Genomic DNA, 13,585 nt, shown 5'->3' on the forward strand with positions numbered 1-13,585 from the left:
AATCCCTGGATCGTATAGTAAGTTCGTGGTTTAACTTTTAGGGGAACTGCCATTCTGTTTTCCATGGCAGTTTTACATTCACACCGGGAATGCACCATCTTATTTTGTGTTTTCTTTTTTTTTTTAATTTTAAAAGATTTATTTATTTATTTATTTGACAGAGAAAAAGATCACAAGTAGACAGAGAGGCAGGTAGGGGGTGGGAGGTGGGAAGCAGGCTCCCCGCTGAGCAGAGAGCCCAATGCAGGGCTCAATCCCAGGACCCTGAGACCATGACCTGAGCCAAAGGCAGACACTTAACCCACTGAGCCACCCAGGAGCCATGCACTGGGATTTTGTGTTTTCTGTTTCTAGTTTTTTTCTTTGCTTCTTTTTGCCTAATATATGTTTTAGCAATGTTGGCAAGGTAGAGTAAGTTGAAAGTGAGATGAGTTAGGAGGCTATCACAAGAGTATAGAAGAGGCAAGAAAGACCTGAACTGAGGCAGGGATGGTAGAACAAAATGGAGACTTAAGAGTTATTTCAGATATACATTTACTCATTCATTCCACAAATATTTTTTAATTTCTGTGATTTCAGGAATGAGAAAGACTGAAATGAACAAGATAGTCATGGTCTCTGCCTTCTTGGCACTCACAGTTTAAGTGGGAGATGGACATGAATAAAATAATCCTATAGGTAAAAGTCAGAGTGGAAATATGGAAAATGTGGTAAAGGAGTGATAGTGGGTGTGTGGGGGTGGGGGAGGGGTAGATGACCAAGTGTGAAAGCCAGGGAAGACTTCCCTAAGGAGGAGTGTTTGGATGCAGAGAGTTAATCAGGTGGAGGTAGATTGAAAGTGGGTGGCTAACAATGTTCTAGACAGGGAAAACAGCCCATGAAAAGGCCCCGTGGCAAGAGAGGGAAGATACAGGCTTCTGGGAACAGAAAGGAGGCCAATGTCACTGGTGTAATATTGTTTACGTTCCAAAATATATAAAATAATCTAAATGTTTAGTGTGAAGAGAATTATTAACTGAATTATGCTGCTTCTGTAAAAGGGGACACTGTGCAGTCACTGAAACAGTGTCTAAATCTATGTACATGGGAAACACTCATGATAGCGATAAGTAATAAAAACCAGTTGTTAGAGTGATTCCTGATACTGATAAGTAATAAAAACACATTGAAACAATGTTTAGAATATGATCTTGTTTTTGTTTGTATATAATATATAATCAAAGAACATATGTTTATTTCAGTATGTATAGTTTTAGAGAAAAAATCTGAAGTATGTTCACCAAATGATCATTTCTAGGGAGTGGAATTCTGAGTGATTGTAATTTTTTTTTCTTTTTGTTAATTTATATCTAAAACTTTTATTCAACAAATAAAAGCTAAATATTTTCAATTTCAATTGAAAATATTGTATAAAATATTGTATAAAGCTAAAATTGAAAAGAAAAAGACATTTCTGAGCCAGAATTGGTAAACTTGATAACTCCTCAGGTACGGGGGGGAGAATGGTGGTAACAGTCAGAAGGGACTTGGGATTCTGTTAGTGGCGGACGGCACCACGGACGCAGAGAGGGAGCACAGCTTGAGCAGAGTGGAGTGGGAGAAGATCACAAGTTAAGGCCAGACACGCTGAGTTGGAGGTAGAAATGTCTGACGGGAAGCTGGGAATGTGGTTCTGGAACAGAAGAGAGTCACAGCTACTGAGACAAACATGCAGTGAAGAGGTCCTTGCATCTCCAGCAAGGAGGTCGTTGGTTGCCTCTGAGAGCCAGTAGGGCAGAGAAGAAGGTCGGGGTGCAGCAGGACGAAGGGCGATGGGTGACGAGGAAGGATAAGCAGCCAATGTAGATCATCTTTCCCAGCATTGGTGGAAGAAGAAAATGAGCATTTTAGGGTAGAAGACAGACTAGGTTTGACAATCGAGTTTTAAAAATTTTCAACATAAAATTTAAAAAAGCAGAGGGGCAAGTGTGAATCAATCAAACCAATCACCAAAGTATGTAGAACAAGAGAAGAAATGTGCCTGGAGTGGACCTTGGTAAATAAGCATAGTTTGGGTATAAAATTCTAGATTGTTGGTTTTCCTCTCAGAGCTTTGAAGATACTGTTTTTACTATTTCCCTTTCTTTCTTTCTCTTTTTCTTTCTTTCTTTTATCCTTTCTTCCTTTCTTTCTCTTTCTTTCTTTCTTTCTTTTTAAAAAGATCTTATTGATTTATTTGTCAGAGAGAGAGGGAGAGAAAGAGCACAAGCAGGAAGAGAGGCAGGCAGAGTTAGAAGCAGGCTCCCCACTGAGCTAGGAGTCCGATGCGGGGCTCGATCCCAGGACTCTGGGATCATGACACAACCCAAAGGCAGACACTTAACAACTGAGCCACCCAGGCATCCCTCCCATTATTACTAGCAAGAAGTAAGCTGTCAGTCTAGATAAGCTGTCTTTCCTCTCTGGGGCTTTTAAGATTTTCCTTCTGTCTTTTTTCCTTGTATTTATCTTTTTGGGGCTCATTATGCTTCTGAAGTCAGAGGGTCCACAACTTTCAACACTCACAGGTATCTTCATTCCATAGCCTCTTCCCTTTTCTCTCTTCTGTCCTGAAATGCTGATCTGCCATGTGGTAGCCCCTCTAGCTGTGCACCACTCCTCTTAACCTCTTTTCTGTGTTTTTAATCTCTTCATCTTTTTATGATGTGCCTTGATCTGACTTCTTTGTCTTTCAGTTTATCCTTTCTCACTTTTAATTTAGTTATTCTTATCCAGATAATACACGTGAAGAGTTTTTTTTATTTTTTTCTTTTTTAAAGAATTTAGGGGTTTTTTTTACAGTTTTTTTTTAAGATTTTATTTATTTATTTGCCAGAGAGAGAGAGAGAGAGAGAGAGCACAGGCAGGCCGAGTGGCAGCAGAGGCAGAGGGAGAAGCAGGCTCCCCGCCGAGCAAGGAGCCCGATGTGGGACTTGATCCCAGGACGCTGGGATCATGACCCGAGCCAAAGGCAGAGGCTTAACCAATTGAGCCACCCAGGCGTCCCAAAGAATTTAGTTTTAAATAATCTCTACGCCCAACGTGGGACTCAAATTTCAATCCCAAGGTCAAGAGTCACATGCATCACCAACTGAGCCAGCCACATGCCTCCTCACATAGTTTTAAAACCCAAGGTTATATAAAACTTGTCACAAAGAATGGTAGTTCCCTGACAACTGTCCCTTATTTTCTGATCTCCAGGAATTTTCAACTCTTTAAACAGACTCTTAATATTTGTCTCCTCATATGTAAATAACATGCCTGCTTTGCTAACTTCTTGGCTTTTCAGTTGGGGCATCTTCTCTTGGTTTCATACTGTGGGAGATGTGGGCTTTGCTGTCCCTTCCCCACACATCTCCCATCCCAGACATCAGACACATGTGGTTAGATCAGTAGTAAGTGTTTCTGCTTCACAACTGGGAAAATGTTACTTCCTGCTGGACCGTGATTCATTTCCTTTCCTGCACTTCTTCATTGTTTCCCTGGAGGTCGTAGTTGATACTGGGCTTCCTATGTGCACGACACTAATTTAACCCTAAACTGCCCTCTGGGTAGATAGCTGTCCTCCCATCATGCTCAGACCTGCTACATACTCGGTTGTATTGATGGAGGAAGCCTTTCTCAGAGCCGTGCGCCTGTCCCCGTCTAGACGCTGTCGCACCAGCCCCAACCATGGATTCTCCCTCTGCCACCACACCAAGGGCTTCCTTCCCAAGTTCGATTGCCTGGTGCTTGGATCCCATTTATTTTGGATTGCATAGTTGGATTTCCAATTTCAGTTCAGCTTCAAATGCTGAATTTTTCTTCAGAAATTTGAAGATTTTGCTGCATTTCCTTCTAGCTTCCAGTGCTGCTATTGAAATTTTGACATAATTCTTGTTCTTGCTCCTTGTGTGAAGCCGGTTTTATTCTATCTGGAACCTTATAGGAGCCTCTTTTGGTTCCCTGTGCTCTGAAAGTGGACGGTGAAGTCTTGCTTTGGGACTCTCTCACCGCTTGGCAGTCCTTTTTCTCTGCAAACTCATGCCCTTTAGTTCTGAGAAATGTTCTTAAATCATCTTCTGCCCTTTCTTCTCAAAATTCTATCTTTCTGGACCTCCTTCTCTTCTCCTCGTTTTCACATCCTCTGTTAAGAAAATCCTATCTGTGATTACTTTTTTATTTTCCAGAACATCATTTTTATACTCTGTTTTGTAAAGTACCATTTTCTTGTTTCTTAATCTGCCCAGCAGTTTCCTTTCTCTGGACAGCCTGTTTCTTTAGGTCTCTGTGTTTCATGTCAGGTTTCCCGAAATGTCTGCGGATCTCTGGCTGTCACTCCGCTCACATTTAAGAATGAGACTTAAGCTTCCTACAGACTCTTGGTGGTAAGACGAAGCCATCTATTGGGAAACCTCGCTGTGGGACTCTCTGTATTCACTCTTGGGCTGGACGGCATCCCCAGAGAAGGCCTTTGCAGTGTGGTGTTAGGATTCCAGGGGCCAAGTAGAAGACAGCTATGGGTCTCAACAGTCACCTTTCCTCCTTTGGTTCATTGTGATAGCGCCGCCCTCAATCGTTTTGCCCCAGAGAGTCATTTCAGTCTCTTGCCACAGCGGTTGGTGGAGAGGAGGAGGGTGCTGGAAAGGGGAGGACCTGGGGACTTGCTCCTTCCTCACTAGAATTTCAACCAATTCTCTTCTCATCCCACCCTCCCCCACCCCACTCCAGAGCAGCCTGGAACCACTGAGTCCGGAGTCTTCCGAGCTGCTTCCTTGCTCTCTCCCGCTGGCCCAGGGCTCGGGGTCCTTCAGTCTGCTGTCCATAACTCCCCTCTGCTTTCCAGCCTCCGATCCTCTGTCGTCTCTTCCCACTTCTGCCTGTCCCACTGTCCATCCCAGTGCTCCGGAAGCCCTAGAAGATGCTCTCCTATTTCCCCCTGTGCCTGGGAGGGGCATGTATCCCCACTCCTTCTACAAAGGGGATTTGTGGGGAAGTTGTCTTTCGAGGATGCTTGCTTTATATGGTGTGACTCCCACCTTCGGTAGCCCGGATTTTGTCTTCTGGCTCCCGCAGGAGCAGGCTCTGGGTCACCGGGACCAGCGACACCCCAGGATGGCGCTTGGCAGCTACAGAACTCTCCCCTTGGAGTCACAGTTTCTTCTTTATTTCATCTCTGATCATCTCCTTTGCTTTCCTCTTGGCTCGACATGTATTTTACTATATTATTTAAAAGAATTCAGACAATAAATATTGAAGGAAAAATGTCTAGGAATTCTGTAACAGTGAGGTTTCTACAAACGTGCAGTCTACCGTGTTGCCAGCCATGGGCCCTCCTGGTGTCACACGACACTTGTATCGGAGACACATCCGTGTGATGTCCCGAGCTCCCCTGGATGACCCCTTGAGACGGGCAGGTTAGATGCCACGACTTCCGTGTTACAGCTCAGGACGCTGGCACGCCACCTCTGTCAGGTAACATGGGGGCCTGGTTTGAAGCTCCCTTCAGTGACTCATGCCCTCACGAGAGAGCGGCGGGGTCTTGTCCAGTCACAAGCGGGAGTGTGGAGTGGCCGATGAACTCCCAAAGCCTCTCTGGGGTGCAGGTTATAGGGAAGATACAGGGAGTCCTTGTCTCAACGTTGAAGTTTTACGTGAGTTGAGGAAAGTGTCTTATCTTCACCCATGCTGAACCCGCGTAAGCCACGGGCCTCCACGCACCCCTCCTGGACAGTCCGAGGGCAGGTTTCGTAGCCATAAACTCTGACAGGTCTTCCGGGAAAACCCTTTCTGTGCCTTTAGGACCTCCAGAATCCCAGGGCACAGTGGACACGTCTGGGGAGAGACTGGGCTAAAAGCTGTTCTGTAGACTCCGAATTCACAAACAACCCTTTCATGATAAGAGAGTCTGATAGCAGTGGCCTCGCAAGCGGGTTTCTTCCCCCATTCATCTCCTCCTCCACACGCCGACAGGGAGTGGAAGGAAGATCGAACCCAAGCCAGGTTCGGCCTCCAGGCCCCATTCTTTCCACTCACAGTCACGGTCTGGCCAAGAAGAGGGCTCGGCTTGGCGTGTGTGGGTGGCCGGGGCCGGCGGGGCGCTCCGGGGAGAGTGTCCATGGGCACAAGGCGCAGGGGACGGTGGACAGCCGCGGCCGGGGCTTGAACTGGTTTCTCATTCTCCCTGTCAGTCCCAGGACAGCATCTTCCCAGGTGCTCTAGTTTTCACACAAAAGAAGTCTCTAAATAAGAATTGTGGCGGCCTCCAGCGTGCTGGCCGGCTGAGTCCCCACGCACGCTGCTGTCCCCACGCGCCGCACCTCTGACATGCTGTGCTGTTGCTTCCCAGGTACTGCGACTGCTTTGCCAGTGGGGACTTCTGCAACAACTGCAACTGTAACAATTGTTGCAACAACCTACGTCACGAAATCCAGCGGTTCAAGGCCATTAAGGTAATATTTTTTCCACCAAAGACATGCATTCTAAAAGTGTCTAAAAGTGCTTGAGATATGGGGTGCCTGGGGGCTCGGTTGGCTAAGCATCCGACTCTTGGTTTCGCCTCAGGTCTGAGGGTCGTGAGATGGAGCCCCGCATCAGGCTCTGTGCTCAGTGGGCAGTCTGCTAGAGTTCTCCCCCCTCATGCTTTCTCTCTCTCTTTTTGCTTTCCCTCTGTTTTTTTTAATTAACAAATAATGTATTACTAGTTTCAGAGGTGGAGGTCAGGGATTCGCCAGTTGCATATAGTACCCGGTGCTCATCACATCTCGTGTCCTCCTTCATGCCCGTCACCCAGTGACCTCAGCCCCTCCAGCAGCGCTCAGTCTCTCTCCTAGGGCTCAGAGTCTCTTATGGTTTGCCTCCTCCTCTGATTTTATTTTATTTTATTTTTCCCTCTCTTCCCCTATGTTCCTCTGTTCTGTTTCTTAAATTCCACATAGGAGTGAGATCATATGATCATTGCCTTTGACTTATTTGGCTTAGCGTAACACCCTCTAGTTCCATCCAAATGGTTGCAAATGGTGAGATGTCATCCTTTTTGATGGCTGCGTATTAGTCCTTTGTGTCCTGCGACTAATCCTAAAGCAACAGATGGATTAACGTAGCAGACAACCGAGATACCTCTCAATGAACATGATTTTTACATAATAAAGTACATTTTGATGGAGTTTTGTGTTTTCTGTCTTATAGGCATGTCTTGATAGGAATCCAGAAGCTTTCCAACCAAAAATCGGGAAAGGGAGGTTGGGAGACGTGAAGCCTCGGCACAACAAGGGCTGTAACTGCCGGCGCTCCGGCTGCCTCAAGAACTACTGTGAGTGCTACGAGGTGAGCCACCCCGGCCCGGGCGCAGGGGGACCCGCCGATGACCCCGGGGCCCCTTTGGGAGCCCGTTGCCCGCCTTGAGCCCACCATGAGCGCCCAGCAGAGGCTCCTGCCCTGTGGCCCGGCCCACTCCGTGGCAGCAGGTCGGGGGCTCCCAGAGGTGGGCCTTGCCTCCTCCATGTGGAGTCTCGTCCCCAGGCTGGTGCTCCGAGACCACAGTGGACCACGGGGCTGCCAGGCTGAGCACACAGCAGGGCAGAGCAGTTCCCAGGCCGGAGTTTCTCAGGGACTCACTGGCCGTAGAGGGGGTCACTCCCTCCCTTCAGCTTCCCCCTCCGTTCCTGGTGTTGGAGGAAAGGGAGGGACAGAGGAAAGAGCCCACAGGCCCCAGCAGTGAAGGAGCTGGGAGGGCCCTTCCTTGAAAGGCTCTCCCTTGGTGCGCTTGCGGTCTTCAAGGGCGATCTGTGAATTTTATTTGGACAAGGTTGTCCCAGACGGTCAGGCTTGAGAAGAGTCCTCGTGATTCCGGGGACATGTGCTGGAAGCTCTGAGTGAGCAGGCCCAGCCTCCCCCAGCTAGGGTTTTGGAAATGCGGTCATAAGTCATGCAGAGATACAGGATTCAAGCTGTGAGTGCCACCCCCCCCCCACCATGGAGCAGATTTCGGATGGTCTTACAGCATCTCTGCCTGATCCTCACCCGCTTTCCTGAGGCTGAGCCTCTGCCAGGCAGCAGCCCACGTGAGGGGCAGGTGTCCTGTGCTCTCGACAGCCGACTGGAAATCCTGAAGGGCCTCTTGCTCAAAACATCCAGGGGGCAGAGTAAAACGCAAGAGATACCCTTTGATGTGCATCTCTGAGGGACCCCCCAGCAGCTGAGACAAAAGAGGGAGGCCAGCCTGAGCCAGGGGAAGGCCCCGGCTTGCCAGGCACACTGCCTTGTGCCAAGAAGCCGAGTTCCCCCCACAAGCAAGTGGCCAGGGCCTCCCTTAGGACTGCCACGCAAGGCCGGCCCTCGGTGGGTCTCAGACTCTCCCCAGCCGCACATTCCCTGTAACAGCAGAGCCAGCAGGACACAGGCCCCCCTGGGACATGACATGGGCTCGGGTCCAGGGCACCGCAAGAAAGCAAACACTGCATTCAAGCTGGTCCAGTGCAGGTGTGTGGACTCTGGACTCCACTAGGTGTGCAGTGGCACGAAGTCTAAAAGACAAGGCACATTCCTTCGTTAGAAATACTGAGCATCCTCTGATGACCTTAGTTGCCATCCTGGGCACAGATCAGCAGAACAAACATAAGAGTAACGAAAAGTTTGAAATATTGAGAGCATTACCAAAATGAGACACAGAGCCACGAAGTGAGCAAAGACCATTGGAAAACCTGTGCCGACAGGCTTATTGGACACGGCGGGGGGGGACAGGCTTATTGGACAAACCCCCCATGTGTGGAAACGCAGTATCTGCGAAGCATAGTAAAGGGGGCGAGCTGAGAGCTGTGGGCTGGGATCCTAGGACCCGTGTTCCAGTCCAGGCAGCGCTCTGACCCCCTCTCTGCTCGGGACTCATGCCCACACTCACACGCCAGCCTTCCAAACCCCCTCCCCGTGTCTGTATGAAAACTGCAGATTAAACACACACACACACAGAGTTATTTAAGGTCCAAATAGAATGTGTTGTTTTTTGGTGAATTATAGGGCAGTCTAATTTTATTGAAGCATTTTATGTTACCAGGCCAAAATTATGTGTTCTTCTATTTGCAAATGCATTGGTTGCAAAAATTATGAAGAAAGCCCAGAACGGAAAACCCTAATGAACACGCCCAACTCTATGGAAATTGGAGGGTCTGAAGGCAGCCACCAGTTGTCACCAACTAAATTCTCAGGACCACCAAAATTCAGACAAGATAGGTAGGTACTGTGAACCCACCCTCCGAAGAGGGGAAACAGAGGTTAATTTGAGAAAGTCAGTCTATATACTGGAAAGACCGTGTGTGTGTGTGTGTGTGTGTGTGTGTGTGTGTGTGTGTGTGTGTCTGTGACGGAGGGAGGGGTGGGGACGAGGTGACAGCTCCCCTGCTGGACCAGCCTGAGATCCCACCCGCTGTTTCCGCGGGGGTCCCCACCACGGAGACCGCTCTGTGCCATCTGTCCTCACGGACAGAGCTACCCATGTTGTGAACAAGCAGAGGGGCCCCGTGGGGATCGCCGACAGGCCAGCGCTCCCGGGCAGCGCGGGCACGATCTCCGGACCGCAGGCACCTGACCGGCTGCTGGCCGTGTGGGGAGACAGCCTGCCCGCCGCGCTCCTTCCTACGGGGCGGTAAAGCAGCTCACACGAGGTGGACAGCGCCCCACTGAGCTGGGCTGAGGCCATATTAGAACCCCAGCAGATCTCAAAGGTTGGGTGATAATTTTACTATGTATTAGACTAGGTTTATCCACTTAAAAAAGTACCTTTCAATTCAATGCCTTGAGCGTTGTCATGATGAGTACCAGATGTCACGGATTCACATCATTTTGCAGAGCCGAGTTCGTTCTTATTTGGTCAGAGACACCAGAGGTACTCGTCCCTGGGCGTGCAGGGGTCTTCACCAGTAAAAATCCACCGAACACGGCCTCATTGTCTGTGAACGGGGGAGCAGAGATGTTCTCTCATGGCTCAGGAGCTGCGTGTCCCACCTGGTGTGATGGAGGCTCCAGAGGTCGGAGTCTGGCCTCCAGACATTAGGGGTTTCCCAGTCGGCCCTGTTTGTTCGTCTTGAACAAGTCATCGCGTGTTGTCTGCACGGAGAGATTCGAACCCATCCCAACCCCCGTGTCTGTTCTCATCCTCCAACACTTGCACTTGGGGACGTTTTCCTGAATTTCTGGAGTCTGAGCACGATGTGGGCAGCCGTGGAGCGAAGCCACAGTTGCCCCTCGAGCTCAGAGGGGCCCCAGCCGGTCCTGCACGACAGAGTCCTGCTGTTCAGGGCTCCCAGGGGGCCTTTGTGGGGGGGAACCGTGCCGACAGCGCCCCTCCACGGGGACGAGTCCTCAGGGCGGTTGGCCTCCGGGAGCTCAGGTGCCCCTAGGGCCGGAGCTGGGAGCAGGCTTCCCGGCGCTTCTCTAGGGCCTTGTCTTACCCAAGAGGCCTGCCTCTACCCCTGCCCGGACCCCGGGCTGGACGCTGTCGCCCCGGAGCCCCTGCAGGTTGCAGGTGGCCTCCCGGACCGTCCTCAGACCCTGCGGTGACAGGGGAGTCGAGAAGTGGACGGGTCACCCCTAAAAGCAAAATGCGTATCGTCAAGGTTTCCGGTACGAGGAAGCTGGCGTTACGCTTCACCGGTGACCCGCTGTAAATCCCGTGACCAGGATGTCCCCTTACCCATAAGGTACTTAAAGCGCGGCGTGGGGGCCAGGCCTGTAACCGCTCTGTTCCTGCCAGGCGCCCGCCCTCGTGCATCTCCTGGGAGGTGGTGGAGGCCGCGTGCGCCTGCCTGCTGGCCCAGGGCGAAGAGGCGGAGAAGGCGCGCTGCCCCGACGGCCTGGCGGAGCAGATGATCCTGGAGGAGTTCGGGAGGTGCCTGTCGCAGATTCTCCGCATCGAGTTCAAGTCCAAAGGCCTAAAGCTTGAGTAGTTAGTGTGGTGACTGCGGGATGCGCGTAGGTCTTGTTTCAACGTTCTGAGGGAAACGGACGCGTAGTTTAGAAAGGTTGTTGGAGGGACACGAGGCCAGGCCTGGTCAGCGGCCGTGTCACTAAGGTCAGGCTTTCCCTCTGCATCCGGGGGCTGGGGGGATCTACTCAGAGTTCTCGGTGAGGGTCTCAGTGAGGGTCTCAGTGATCACAGACCCCTTTTTGGAGGAAGTGCGGGACGCAGCTCACGGTGGCTGTCTGGCCCCGGGGACAGAGCGGCTCCTGGCGACTCTGGGAGCACGTCCACACTGCCGGAGCCGGCAGCCTCTGGGGAAGCAATGGCCCATTCCCTTACCTTCACCCTGTCTTGGAAATTTTCCTCTGAAGGCTTCTCCACCTAAAAAGCTGTAGTGATTTTTCACTAAAAGTATTTTGAAATAAATTCTCCAGATGGGCTGATAAGATACAACTTAAAATCTCCAAAAAAGTACAGAAAACCTTGAGGAATTCCCAAGTGTGGACGTTTTCCCAGAGTCACACGAATTCTCCACTCCCCTCGGGCCACCCTGAAACGCAGGCAGCGGGCTCATGCTTGTGACTGCAAATGATCTCGGTTCTAATGTGTTTTCATTTGAGTGTGGGAAAGCTCTATTGTCCAATTAATTTCTCCCTAATTACTGTTCTAATATTATTATTGTTTGTTAAAATATGGTTAAAATAACTAGTTTGCAGAAACCAGCAGGTAAGATTAGTTATTAAGTTGACTTTCTTTTGGTTCTATTGAAAAAGCAAAGAGGATTAAAAACTTCAAATGTCTTCCATTGTTGTAATTAACTTAGTAGCTGAAACGTATTGGTCACGTTTCTGTGTTTATGAATAGCCGCGGCCCCTTAGAGCCCGTTTAGAAAGCTCGCTCATGAGCACAGCGTGGTCAGCACGGAGCCCCGCGGCCGCTCGCGTTTCCCAGAGCTGTATTTGGAACAGCAAATTCTGACGGGGAACCACGGAGGGGAAGAAAAACACTTAATTCTTCACCATTTCAGTCCCCCTTTGGCTCCTTTGGATTGAGATTCGTGGCGGCAAGCTGGAGGCAGAGCCCCGCACTGGGTGGGGAGGGGGGCCTGCCAGGCTGGGTGCCTGTTGCCCGGCGTGCCTTGGGTCCCATGTGCACCTGCCAGAGGAGCCGCGTCCACATCACCCCTGGGCTGGGGGTGGGGGTCCTGACACAGGGCTTCGTGACCCCTTCCTGGGAGGCGGCCTTCCCTCTGCGCCTCTCCTGAGCCGCCAGTGGCAATGTCTGCAGACCGTGCAGGTAACTTAACATTTTCTGGGAGCCACATTTTAAAAAGTGAAAAGGAGTAGGCGAAATTTATTTTGATTATCCTTTGTCTACTGTCATTTCAACATGTAATCAAATAAACATGATGGGTGGTCTGCGCTCTTTTGTATGTACCAAGTCTTTGGAAACCAGCGCGCGTTTTACACCCACATCTCAGCACACACCGAGAGCTGCAGGGCGCAGGTGTGGAGGGAGGCAAAGGAAACGCCGTTCTCCAGAACTATTCTGAGCCAAGAGCTGCCCAGAAAGGCCCTGAAGCCAGGCGTGGCCCGCCTGCAGAACCCGGAGAATGTCCTGGCCAGGGAGGAAGGTGAGCATCCACCTGGGGTCGGGGACCTGGCATGACCCCGGAGCTGCCCGGAGCCCAGGCTCACGTGGGGCGAGGGACCTGCGGGGCTGGGCCAGGAGATTCTGGCTGCGGCCAGGGATGCCGAGCCGAAGCCTGAAAATTAGGGAAGGGGCATGACCCCTGGACAGTCTCTCGCCAGGGAGAATTTCGTAAGCCCATACAGCTTGGAGGAAATTCAGTATGAGAAGGGAAAGCCAAGTAGGGCTGTGTATCAAGCCAGTGTGTATTGCCCAGAGGTGACAGCTACACAGATGACTAAAAAGAGAGAAAACAGCTCTTCTGTTGCTGGTAAAGAGCCAACGCCATATGAAAACTACATAAAACTGGGACGCCTGGGTGGCTCAGTTGGTTGGACGACTGCCTTCGGCTCAGGCCGTGATCCTGGAGTTCCGGGATCGAGTCCCGCATCGGGCTCCCGGCTCCGCGGGGAGTCTGCTTCTCTCTCTGACCTTCTCCTCACTCATGCTCTCTCTCACTGTCTCTCTCTCAAATAAATAAATAAAATCTTTAAAAAAAAAAAAAAAAGAAAAAAAAGAAAACTACATAAAACTAAACACAGCGTGTCCCCACTTCGGGCTGTAGCTGTGCAAAGTGACTCTCTCTCTCTCTGTGCTCGGCCACCTCTGTGATCAGGGCAAGACGGTTGGGTTCTCAGGGCTGGGGTCCTGGTTTTGCTTTTCCCCAAATGCAGCTTAGCTTAAACCTTGCCCTTTCAAGAATCTGAGAGAAAGTCCTGAGAGAAAGTGCTGAAAGAAAGCTGCTTGTCCCCTCAGGACACTTTGACACCACACTTGGCATTTCCCCTCTGCCCATCATTCTCCATTTCTCAGACACCGGCGGGATGTCCTGTTACTTCTTCCGTCGGGCTGACACCAACTGTCTGGAGTCAGTATCGGAGTCCCCAGGGGAGGGCTCGGTCCCCCCAGACCGCCCCCAACCTCGCACACCAGTTGCCAGTACTG

The 13,585-nt window shown here is 50.5% G+C and overlaps 1 protein-coding gene across 1 annotated transcript in view; it reads left to right on the forward strand.

The window, feature by feature from the left end:
• The window catches only part of LOC111150312 (testis expressed metallothionein like protein), a 35,851-nt gene extending 24,914 nt beyond the window's left edge, over nt 1–10,937 (forward strand). The window contains exons 6-9 of the mRNA XM_022507764.1: nt 6,347–6,449; nt 7,186–7,323; nt 9,050–9,225; nt 10,745–10,937. Coding sequence (XP_022363472.1) covers nt 6,347–6,449; nt 7,186–7,323; nt 9,050–9,225; nt 10,745–10,937 — 610 coding nt within the window. The remainder of the gene's footprint in view (nt 1–6,346; nt 6,450–7,185; nt 7,324–9,049; nt 9,226–10,744) is intronic.
• The last annotated feature ends 2,648 nt before the right edge of the window (nt 10,938–13,585 follow it).

This window comes from Enhydra lutris, unplaced genomic scaffold (assembly GCF_002288905.1).
Source record: "Enhydra lutris kenyoni isolate GAN:26980312 unplaced genomic scaffold, ASM228890v2 scaffoldscaffold22, whole genome shotgun sequence".
Classification (NCBI taxonomy): Eukaryota; Metazoa; Chordata; class Mammalia; order Carnivora; family Mustelidae; genus Enhydra; species Enhydra lutris.